Below are 12,424 nucleotides of genomic sequence, written 5' to 3' on the forward strand. Positions count from 1 at the left end.
AGTAAGCATCCTAGAGAAGATATCACAATACGAGTCTCCACAGTTTGATCTTTGGTTGATCAGCAATAGCACAGCCCAACCTGAACTGCTGCAACTTCCACCGTTGATACAACAGGAAGGCTGAGCTACGCTGTTACTGTACCACATTTACAAACACAGCCATCAGCACAGCTGCAAAAATGTATCAATTATTCTCAAGTATCAAATTAATTGCTAATTTATTTGCTTGTCATTTAACCGGTTGAAGTGTTTACTAAGAAAAAAGTCAAAATTTCAGCTTCTTAAATGGACGTTTTTGTTGTTTTGTTGTTGTGGACAAAACAAGACATTTGAGGACGTAGCTGCAGTTCTGGGGAACACTGATCAATATTTTTTTTATCACTTTCCTACATTTTATAGACCAAACAACTAATCAAAAAAGCCAGAAAATAAATGACAGAATAATTGACGATAAAGATAATCGTGAGTTGCAGCCCTGGTCATCAGAGATAGCTGTCCTTCATCATACATTACCGCAGGCTGACCACAGTGTTGCTACCAGCAAATACTGTTCAGTGTTTAAGGTTACATATTAGCATGGTGCTATTTTGTCAGTAGAGGTCTTTTTAATATCATCTTAATTAGAGTGTCTTCTGTTAGCATATTTTTATTTGTTTTAGAAACACAGAAACTCAAATAAAATGTTACTATATTTTAATAGCCCAGCTGAGGCAGCCTATCATTTTGGTAATGAAACAAATAATATTTCACACACGTAGAGTTTGCACCTTTTGACTCTGTGAAAGCTGCTGTTAAGTGATTCTCTGTCATCTGTGGTGACATCTCGTGTTTGTTCTTTGTGGGAGGTGGGGCAGGCTAATGCAGGTAATAGCAACAGATCTCTGTAAGCCCTTTTGTCCATATGGCCTGTTGTTCACCACAGGACGTTGCATTTCCATGTATCTGTGTCACGCCTATTGTCTCTCCACGTCTTAGCTCATATACAAGCCAGATGGCTGGCTGGTCACTGCCCCTCCCATAAAGTAGTAAACAACTTATCTCTTTTTTCCCTCCCTCTCGCTCTGTCTGTCCAATCCTTTCTGCCTCCAGGCATAATCCTCACCATCACCAGCTACTGTACATCTACACCGCCATCAAATGCACAATCAGCGTCCAAGGTAATTCAACCAAGGCAACTAATGGGGCACAATTTTACATATGTGGTTGTTTTGAAGGAACAGTTACATAACTCAGAGGATGAGCAACCTGTTAAACAAACAACCTATCTACAGAAAATAGGTTAGCTGTATCTGCAATCCTCCTATATCATTATCTGGGGTTAACGAAAGGGACATATGAGCATTCCCCTCACCCGTAGGGTCGTCATCAGCTCCCTCTGCGGCTTCAGACTCAGTGTCGGCCTCCACTTCGCGGGTGATGGTGCTCACGATGCGTAGCTCGGGGAACAGTGTCACACCTTCTTGACTCTCAAATTCGGCAGCGCTGCGGGCAAAGTGGTCGATGCCGCTCAGGCTGATCTTTGGCTCCTCAGGCTGCAGCACCATCACATAACCTTCGGCATCTGGCACTGTCACGCAGGACTCCTCGTTGAAGCATCTGGGGGAGATTTAATATTGAATATCTGGAAACCTGGATGTTTTACCCTTAACTGATTAAAGGGATACTCTGCCGATTTTGAGCCAACTTTGTATCATAACAATGTTGGTATTATGTGTGAATGAATAAATGAATAAAATGGAGGCTGAAAAAATGATAAAACTGATAAAATATACACCAGGATTCTGTTTGACAATTAGCTTTAGCTTAATGTTTAACTGTAATCCAAGATTGTTTTTTTTACCGACCCGCTGCCATATTGTTTCCTGTGTCAAAACGGATGAGCTCACATTATGTTACCTACCAGTGGGAGTGTTTATTGGTCTGGTGTGATGCTGTGCACTCTGATTTGTAGATTTTCTACGTCTCGAGCAAAAGCAAATACCAAAGGCTTTTTTTTCTGTTTTCTCTGGTCATACAGCAGAAATTTCAAAAGTTTTTGTGTCTTTCTACTGCACAGACAGCTCAGTTTTATAAAAAGACGATCTTTCTTATCTTCTCCTTCTGCTTTAAAACTAAAAAAAGGGACATTTTGAATGTGCCCTGCATGTATCCTCTAATGTACTGTATTTAAGGTTCAGATAGGGTTATAAGAAATAAGTCAAACCAAGTGAAATTGAATTAATCTGAGCCATTTGGACTTCAACAAAGGGAAAGGAAATAAAAAAAAAACTGTGCCACCCTAAAAGATTACAACTTGAGAATCTCTTGAAAGCTATGAAGTGGTGACACTGGGCTGATAAAAAGGGCTATTCTGGAGTAATTGTGTGCCGTTTTATGTGTTCCAACTGTTCAGGTGTGTTGTAAATACTAAGTTATTTTCAGGACGAAAAGTAACACAAAACACAGGAACATATTCTTGTAAACAGATGTGCTTAATGGTGTGGAGAAAAAATCTTGCAAGGTAATAAAAGCCATTTTCCATTTCATTGTGAATGCACCTCCACATACAACTGCTTGTTACAGTGCTTCCTCAGCAGTTATTTAACTGTAATGGCACCAACAGCTGGAGAGGTGCCCTCACAGGTAGAAACTGAAGGTGTAAGGACAATTCATCATTTGGTCTAATTGCTCAGTCCACCCAATCAAACTCATTCAGATTTGTGCATATGCAAGTAAGAAGCAATGTTAAACTGCAACACTGACTGGAAGTGATCTAAAAGTGCACTCTGCAGAAACCTAAGTTGTAAAACTTTCTTTTTGTACATCATCCGTTAATGTAATGCTGTTTTGTTACTCACATTTCAACCTCTGAATACATCATTGTCATAAAAAACACATCAAAGAGAACTGAAAAACAAAATGCAGAATCTTATAGCTCAGCTGTCATTCTCTAACCCTGAAACATTTCATGTTTACTCCCTTTGTTATGGAAATTGGGTAAAACACTTGACCTCTATTTTACCTCATGAAACCATCCTTACATTTAAAGCAGACAGACGAACCCTCTCTGAATGTCTAGTAGGCAAAAAAACCTGTTTCATAAAACGGTGGTTCTGCTGCTGACTGTCAGGTGAGGTGACATGAGATAATAATAACGAGTGAAGTATTTTTGGCTTCTGCTTCTTACTTGACGGTGGTGGAGATGCGAAGGTGCCTGATGCCTGGGGTTGGGAACTGGCGGGAGTTCAGGTAGGAGATGTGCTGCATGACCTTGTCAAAGGCGTCAATGTCATCGCCCTCCACAGTCAGAGAGGACTGGTTGGGGTTGAACTCAACCTGAGAAAAGACATCAAGGAGACAGACTGTGTGATTCACGGCATGATTGTTTAACTCAGCGCTTACACTCAATAACTTGTTAGTGTGTGCTGCCAGACAGATACCATGATGTGTTACCAATACAGCTAAAATGGTAAAATTTTGAATATACATTTAAAGAAGATCCATAAAATATTCAGAGTATTAATACAGCAGCAATCAGCCTTTTGCTTTGTAAAGCTATAGCAGAGTGATGGCATCCTGAGCAGAAAAGGAAGTCATGCTTCCTCTGTGTGTGTTGTGATCAGAACTTCTCTGGTCTCTGTTGGGGAAGACGGTCTGGCTGTGTGTGCATGTTAGCGCATGTGAGTCCTGTATTCCACTGTAATCGCTGCCGCTCTGCACTGCGCTCACACAGCAGGTGCAGCTGCACTGCAGAAGTAAGAATGGGGATCACTACATTTTATTGGTCCTTACGCCATTATTGGTTCTCTTCATCATCTTGATTCTTTATCTAGTCCCTTATCAATTTTCTTAATAGAATTAAAGAATAATTTCATGTAACTTGAATTGAGGCTTTCTTAGTTACAGAAAACATCTGCTAGAAAAGTCCAGTGGCATCACATGATGGACCCAGAAGTTACACGGTTCGGCCACTATGTAAAATTGGCTTCAAAGGCTGGTGCGCTTCTTGGCGACCTGCACTGTTCATGCTGTCAGCACCTTTAGCTGCTAGCCACCAGCTCAGCTGCCTCCTTTTTGAGAGCAGTGAGCAGAAAATCTCTGCATCATAGATTCACCGTAAATATCGTATAGAACTCCTTTAATTTATTTGTTTTTGTTTTTCTTTCAAATGCTCTTTCATTTAGAGCAGTGGTTCCCAACTTTGGGGTCTGGAGTCCCCCAAGGGGTAACAAGATAAAGACTGGACAATCCAGCTTCTTCAGGCCTCTACAAACTGTTCTAAATCACTCTTTGGTTGGACAATTCACACATAACTGCTAGCTGTGAAAGGAGTTTAGAGAACACTTTCCTTCTCTGACTAGAATCTCAAAGCCTAAAAAGGTTTGCGACCACCACTGTCTTGACACACAAATACACTCAGATCCAGCCTGACTGAAGTTGAGTGTGTTTTGTGAACTCCTCACCTTGACAGCTGAAGCTACCTCCTCAGGCAGCTGCACGTCCAGTCCTTCCTTGCAGGTGTACAAGCAGTCGATCACCTTCTTGTTCTCCAGCTTGCCAGAGCGGATCATCAGCCCCGCCAGGTTCCCCCGGAAAAACTGGGCCATTCGAGCATTTCCACCTGGGCACGTCACGATAGTGAAGGGGAGAAAAAAAAAACAGTAACACACACATAAAAAAAAGTTAGTCACATTCCACAGACTTCACCATTTCTGGGCTGGTGATTCAAGCATGCTGTCTCAATGTACAAAACTGACGTGAATGGCGTTCATGCAAATTAGTATGTGTGCCCTTACAAGGCCTGAGGCCCAGTGAGGGAGACAGGAGAATGATGGATGAGCTTATACACGCCTTATACATGCACCGTTTGCATTAACAGGGTGAGCTGCTGCCTTACTGTGGAAAAAAAACGACATCAACTGAAAGAAAGAAACTCAAAGAGGGGATTATTTAAGATAACGGTGAAATGAATCCTCTCTAATCACCTTATTTTCTTATTTTCACTTAATAATGGAACTATCTTGAAGACAGCAATATGCTCAAAATACACAAGAATTATGAGCCTTGAAATATTAATAAACTGAGTATTTCAGTGTTGATGTGAGGTGCATCACTCTGCATGAGAGGTGAAACATTGTGTCTTTCTGCTGAACCATAATGAGTATAAGTCTGCGCCACTGCAGAGTCTGAAACAAACCTGGACCTGCACATCTCAAGGTTACACAGTCATCCACTTATGTGTTTCTGTGTGTGTGTGTGTGTGTGTGTGAGAGAGAGAGAGAGAGAGAGAGAGAGCTATAGCGTTATCTGATATGGAGGAGTTAGTGCTTCTAACCCAAAGGTCATGTTCTGAAAGAAGAGCCTGCCCGACCAAAATGCTGCAGCCAGGTCACAGTTTTGTGCTCATTATATGTCTATTTCTATTTCTGCCCAGCTTGTATATCAACTGCCCGGCTGCTGCAGTGAAAGGAGCATAAAAATGGAGGACAAATACAATGCAAAAAGAAAAAAAAAGAAAGAAAAAAATCCCACTCATGCTCCAAACAGTTATGAAAATACAAATCTTTCTGCATCTAGAATGTGTCATAATCATTCTAGTCAAAATGGTATGAGGATGCAGTTAGCGTGGTGGGACACTGTGGACACATGGACATATTTGAGGAGTAAGGGAAAGATTTGAGCAACCTGAGGTGGGCTCAGAGACTGACTCAGTGTCATTGTCATGTCCTGAGTTGTCTGTAAAGGACAGAAACAAGAAAGCAGGGAGAGACAGGGAAGAAGGTTCAGGATCTGTAGTATAGAGTCAGATGCTCAATATGAGGTGTATCATTTGAGAATTTAACATTTCTAAATCATTTCTAAGATTTAACAAAATAACATGCACATTATATTTTTTTATAATCAAGAAGAATTAAAGCATCTTGTCACTGTTCTAACCACCAAAAATAGCAAAATGTTTAAACTATAGATAAGAGGGATTCACGCGTTTCTTTCTGATGCGTTTATGCCTGAGACTGATTATTGCTCTTTTAATTTTACAGCATTCCACAAAAAAATGCATTCAAGAGTTTACCTTGCCAGCAGGCACCAATGGTGAGCTGAGTTTCTATTTTGGAGGAGTGCAGTGGGTAGTCCTCTGTAACAAGGAAAGGCTCAAAGGTGGTTCCATCCACAAACAGAGACACAGTGGGGAACTCCACATTCAGCACATAGTGGTGCCATTCTTTGTCACACACCTGCAAACACACCACAGAGGGAATGAAAAGCTGAAATTGGGGCTGTAACTTACATTTTTCTGGGTTAAATGTCATGTGACACAGGCTATCATCCTCTAAACTCTGCAACAAAATGTTTAAGAAGCAGCTGACCTGGTCAAGCTTCCAGTGAAACTCGGCTGGCTTGTAGTTCTCAGCCTCCGATGGATCCTGGCGGAGGAGGAGGATCAGCCTGCAGTTGTGGACGTACAGCGAGTAGTGGTGTCTGTTCATGTCTGCAGTTGAGAACACAAGAGGGGAGATCAAGATATGGATCTGTAACTATAAACGCACATAAGACAAAGCTTTATAAATACTGAGGGAAATTCTTGTGCCAGAGATTGGTGAAAGATTACAACAAAATAACAGCACAGTCCTAGGTGTAAAGACACAAGTGCCTAAAAGGATAACAATAAAAATAAGTTAATTTAGTAAAATTATGCACATATTTTGTTTTTTATATTTTACAAATGCACATATTTTAATTTATTTTATATCACCATATTGTATCTTATTTTTTTTTATATTTTTAGTTAATACTACTTCTGTAATTTTCTTTGGCATCAGAGCAACTGTAGCGAATCACAAATTTCCCCGTGGGGATCATTAAAATATTTCTGATTCTGATATGATACTGAGGTCATCATTCTCAGTGTCCAAATATGTAACTGTATATGTAAATATTTGGAGGATGGGTAGTGATTATTTTTTAATAAACTGCCCCAACTCAGACTGAAAAGAAGACATTAAGTGGTTTTTTGTTTGTTTTTTTAAATTCAACTGCTACTGATCCTAAAGGAGCGAAAAAAATGACTACAACACAATAACATAAGGAAAAAATCTTGTGAAGCCAAAGTGTTGTTTACTGACAACCACACAAAAGAGGGCAGTGAATTACTGTTAAACACTGAAAGTCATAAGCACAAGCCTGTAGCCACGTGTCTAATGACTGAACAAATAACACCCCTGAAATATAAAGCTACTGGGAATTTTCATTCACCCATGACAGTGTTGGCCATGGAGCTTTTTGCCCTTATAATTGACAAACATGCCTTAACAGGAAAAGATCAGAAAAGATCACTTTGAAACCACCATCCACAACCAGCTATTAACAAATGCACTGTTGTCTAACCGAGGAATGCAAGGATTGCTCATTTCTTGGAGGAAGCCGTCAAAAACAACATAACTCAGACAGTCATACTTCTGCTGAAAATGTCATCTTAAAAAAATAGATTGTTAATCTCAACAGGACCTCTTGTGGTTAAGATTAAACAAATAAAATAAATGAAAATAACAAACAGTAACTGGCTGATAAGCCTTGAAGATTTACATCTTTAAAGAACTTTTTTTTTTCAATATGTACCTATAGACTTAGTCTATTACAGTATTTTATAAAAATCAGTCATATGATATCACGCGCTGTAATTAGAGAGCATCAGGTAATAGGTCTACATAATTCTAATGGACTGTGGACTTTTATCGTTCATTTACAGACCTCAACAGCTGCACCTTCCTATTATTTGATTAGGATAATCAACAACAACAGCAACAGGCCACCCTTTTAGGAATACCGTAACATATCATGTTTCAGAAATAGGATTCTGGACTCTGGTCTGATATTTTGGGAAAATTACAGTGTGTTACCTGTACTAAGTGAAAATCATGGCCCTAGTAACATCCCTACCTTGGGTGAAACTAAACACATCGCTCAAGCAGAATTCACTGGAGTCTAGTTTAAGACATTTAATCAATTACTCAACTGACAGGAAGTCAAATATAATTTCATTTTAAAGAAAGATGAATAAAATGTATGTCAAGACCAACCATCAAATGAACGAATAAATTAATTAAAACATAATTTAATAAATAACCCAGAGATTACAATTATAGTAACGTGACTGTTTCACCTGCTTCATGGTCACATTGGTGGTCCATGCGTCACAGTTTTAGTGTTTAACACATAGTTTCACTATCGAGAGCTACAAGCTAATGTGTGGAGGAAACAGCCAGAATGTGAGACATTTATGTGTCTGTGAAACAGACACTGCGCTGAATGGAGGTCATGAATGGTGCTGAGATCATGTGTATGGGAGCTTCCTGTCCAGGCCACAGCCGTTCTGATGTAATCCGTCTTATATAAGCAGTCGAACAGAAGCTGATGAACTGCCTCTCACGGACCACGGCAGAGACTTTACAGTCAATAAGATCAAGAGGCTCGTGACCACATACAAAATTTACAACTAGTGACAAAAATGGAAAGGTCATTGAGCGCCCGGCAAAGGTCATAAAGTTTCCATGTGTTAGTCTGCCAGCTGAGCACCAACACTGATTATAGCCTGAAGAAACAGAGTTGTTTTAATGGGAGGCAGATTTTCAGACACCTTTTGTGCAGCGATAGTGAGAATGCAAAAAAAGAGTTAAAGCTGATTTGCACAGGAAGAGCCAGATATTTTAATGTCATTAAATGGCAATTCTGGCATCAATGTCAAACAGCCCATTCTGTAGTTTTTGAATGTATAAATAAATGACAGGTATATTAATAAGTTCAGAGCTTGAATTAGAAATGAAAAATAAAAAAATGTGTTTTTTTTCCCTAACTGTACATGTCTTTTGTTTAGAAAATTTTCACGAATAATATTTATGTCAACAACCCTTTAACAGCACCAGACAAAAATAATTTGTAGCGATATTCTTTGTATTAGAAAACCTGCCAATCAACGTGGGAGTAATAGCAGGTTTATGTCTATATTATTGTGGGTTTGCTTTCCTTCTGTTATTATGCCTTTAACAAACAAAACAAGACAAAACAAAGAACAACACACTGAGACAGCCATTTTACAGTCTATATTTGTATTTTTGATGTCATTATCTTCTATTCTATATTCATTATTCTTGATTTCTGCAATACTTGCTTTTATTTTTAATGTAATTTCCTCTTATTATGTTTATGGTGTGCACCAAAGCAAATTTCTTTTATGTAAAAATGTACTTGGCAGTCAACTAAATTCTGGTTCTGCCTTTAACCCTTTAAAACCTAGATCACCATCAGTTTTCTTGTGCTGCGTTCAGGTACATTTCACAAGCTATTTAAAACCTGAGCAAATTAGTTTGATTTCTTTTAACAACATGGAAAAAAGGCAATGGCCAACTTGGCGAGAAATGTAGCAGAAATTGCAAGAAATTAGTAAAAGGTGAAAATTCCCTAAAAAATGTTTTAAAAAGGAGAGGAGGATCATTAAAACATAGAAAAGTGTCCCAAAACTATATTTATAATTCTACTCTTCATATATATATATATATATATATATATATATATATATATACCAATTTGTTCTATATATATATATATATATATATATATACCTTGATGGCCTGGGTGCCATTATATATACCAATTTGTTCTAAGTTTCAATGGGTTAATTATGTATGTTTATTGTGTGTTATACAGTTAACTATACAGTTAACTACCTGCAAATCAATATCATCTTATAAAACAATTAGTCTTAAAGTCAAACTGGAGTTTTGAAACGGCTCCCATGCAGCTAAAGCTGTCATTTTAGGCTCTTTCCTGGGTACATTACCTGTCTTGTCAGAGTTGCAGAGGATTGTCTCCTTCTCATGGGCCCCGGGGCCGTGTCTCATCCACACGGAGATGGTGAAGGGCTCCTTCAGGTTGGTGCTCACCATGCCATCAGGAACCTTGATGGCCTGGGTGCCATTGAATTCAAACACCTGGTCGCTGTCGTGTCCGTTATCGGTGGGCAACCCTACTGTCCAGTTGGCGGAGCTGCTGGGTGCAGGCAGGAGCTCCACGGTGCCAGAGCTGGCTCCTAGAAAACAATAAAAGAGCACAAAAGCAATTATATTGGGCACTTGGATTTATTAAAAAAAATAATGCACTGCTGAAAATAATCATTTCCAGTTGAAAGGCAACTTACCGCACAGCTTGTGCAGTGACTTCTCAGAGTAGGTGTCACGGTCGCAGCCCTTCCCAATGTGGTTGGTTTCCAGTTCGATATTGGCTCGGATGGATGTGATTGGCTCATCACATGTCTCCAAGTGCATGCTGGGGAAAAGGGCCAGGCTACCTGTTCCAGGCTCGTATTCAATCCTCTTATTGAAGCCTGAAAGGCGAAACGAGAGAGAGAGCAAAGACTGAATACATGTCCTTCAGCACAGCACTGATAACATGCTAACAGTCAACACAAGAGCTGTCAGTTGTAATTACTCATTAAGAAGTACTGCGGTTCTTTCAAACATGATAAAAGGCCTTGCAGCTTAAAGGAGTTAAATAACCCTTTTGACAATGGCAGCCTGTTTATGGACCCTGCATTGGTGTATTGCTTTTGTTCAACACAGAGACACACCTAAACAGTGATGGCTGGTGAACTACGAGTAGAGGAGAGCTTCGATACCTTGCCAGCTGGGTTTGCAGGTGGGCTTGACGCTGATCTTGACTAGAACGTCCTCGGAGGCACGGTTCTTTCCACAGTCGTAGGCGGTCACAGTCAGCTTGTACATGCGTTCTTTGCCATAGCTCAGTTTCTCTGTGTTCTTGATAAAGCCTGTGAGGAAAAAAGAAGAGTGTGCCAGGGCCGCTCTTTGTTTAATTTCAAAGCGGCAGATGTGCTAGAACATTTATAAAAACCTTCAGAGCTAATAAGCAGCAGAGCAAATCAAAGTATTTTCAAATATTTTAAAAACCTGTCAAATAGAAATAATTGCTAAAAGGCCCAAAAGTGAATCACTATCAAGCTGAACTGCAAATGCAATATATTAACTGACATCTCTTTAGGGCCACATCGTAATATTTTGACTAGCATCTTTCCCCTTAAGATGTGATACTGAGAGTTCAATACCAAGCTAATGTGCATACTGAGTCTGATTAGCATGCAAGTGATTAAAAGAAAGTGCTGGAATTTGTTTGACTAAGATGAGATCTCATTTTTCTTTCCATCTTAAACACTAATTAGCTGTCACAGTTGAGCACCTTCGCCAACATTGTGCGTCTTCACACTGATTGTTCTCTTCATATTATCACCTTTCTGCATCTCCTTTTTATCGGAGCCTGGCGTCACATCAGCCAAGCCTGGATATCTGCCGTCTTTTTTACTGGATCTTTAATTTTGTTTAACAAGACACGATGATGAATAATCCTACGGTCCGACACCAATGACCAACCCTGTTGTGGTAACATTTCAAGGAGACTGTCATCGTCTTACACGGCAACAAGCTGCCTTGAATTCTAAACGACAGTCTTGCATTTACATAGATCAATATGATGTGTGTCAATAAAACTGGCTCTTAGGCTTGCACTGCGGCTTCTTCCCAACATGCACTAACACAAGGTTACGAGGTGTAGGTTCTTACCATCTTTGTCGACGGTGAAGGGTACATCAGGAGTGACGATCTCGTAGTTGCAGATTTGGCTAAATTGGAAAGAGCAGTCTGCGTCAACCGCTTCCACCTTCAGGATGCTGTCGTACTTCTTCCCCTCAATGACAGTGGCCTTGTAGGACTTCTCCTTGAACACTGGTGAATACTCATTGATGTCGTTCACCTGGATGTGGACAGTGGCCCTGCAGGGGACATGCTTGAGTTAGGACTCGGCTGGAGATGGTCAAAGACAAACTTAAAGCAAAATATTTGTCAACAAAGGTCATATGAACTATGAGGTGATTTTGGCAACTGTCATCCAGTATCACCACAGCTTCATGGACATAGGAAAAATCTAATTCTGGTGACTGAAGGCAAGTCAAATGGCTCGCTACTGCAAGTTTATTTATCTTCTGTCTGGTGGCTACACATTTCTAACAAAGAAACATTTAACTACAAGCATTCTTGTCTAGAATACAACTGGATCTCTTTGGGGCATCATTTTCTCCATTCACCATTTTGTCTATAAAATGCCTGTAATTTTGCACAGCCAAAGGGGACATCTTCAAAAGTCAAGCTGAAAACGGAGACGGAAAAAGTATCAAATTGTCACATTTGAGAAGGTAAAACAGCAAACGACGGAAACATGATTCGTTGATCAAAACAGATGCTGATTAATTTTCTGTCAACTTCTCTGTCAAATGATAGAACTATCTTAGAACCATCCTACAAGAAAATTTTAATCATTTCCTTAACCTTGTACATGAGTCTCTTATCATCCATGCTGAATGCTGACTGGAGGGGAAATGAAAACG

General features: G+C 39.7%; 1 protein-coding gene across 4 annotated transcripts in view; it reads right to left on the minus strand.

Moving 5' to 3' along the window:
- Window positions 1-12,424, minus strand: part of clstn1 (calsyntenin 1) — a 46,420-nt gene that overhangs the window by 8,451 nt on the left and 25,545 nt on the right. For 2 of the 4 annotated variants that reach the window (XM_042491301.1, XM_042491300.1), the window contains 10 exons: window positions 11,604-11,812; window positions 10,649-10,798; window positions 10,172-10,357; window positions 9,815-10,063; window positions 6,348-6,469; window positions 6,053-6,215; window positions 5,665-5,715; window positions 4,443-4,600; window positions 3,167-3,315; window positions 1,352-1,596 (listed from right to left, as the gene is read on the minus strand). In XM_042491301.1, coding sequence (XP_042347235.1) covers window positions 1,352-1,596; window positions 3,167-3,315; window positions 4,443-4,600; window positions 5,665-5,715; window positions 6,053-6,215; window positions 6,348-6,469; window positions 9,815-10,063; window positions 10,172-10,357; window positions 10,649-10,798; window positions 11,604-11,812 — 1,682 coding nt within the window. The remainder of the gene's footprint in view (window positions 1-1,351; window positions 1,597-3,166; window positions 3,316-4,442; window positions 4,601-5,664; window positions 5,716-6,052; window positions 6,216-6,347; window positions 6,470-9,814; window positions 10,064-10,171; window positions 10,358-10,648; window positions 10,799-11,603; window positions 11,813-12,424) is intronic. The other 2 variants (XM_042491304.1, XM_042491302.1) reach the window with 1 other exon arrangement.

This window comes from Plectropomus leopardus, chromosome 8, assembly GCF_008729295.1.
Source record: "Plectropomus leopardus isolate mb chromosome 8, YSFRI_Pleo_2.0, whole genome shotgun sequence".
NCBI classification, from domain to species: domain Eukaryota; kingdom Metazoa; phylum Chordata; class Actinopteri; order Perciformes; family Serranidae; genus Plectropomus; species Plectropomus leopardus.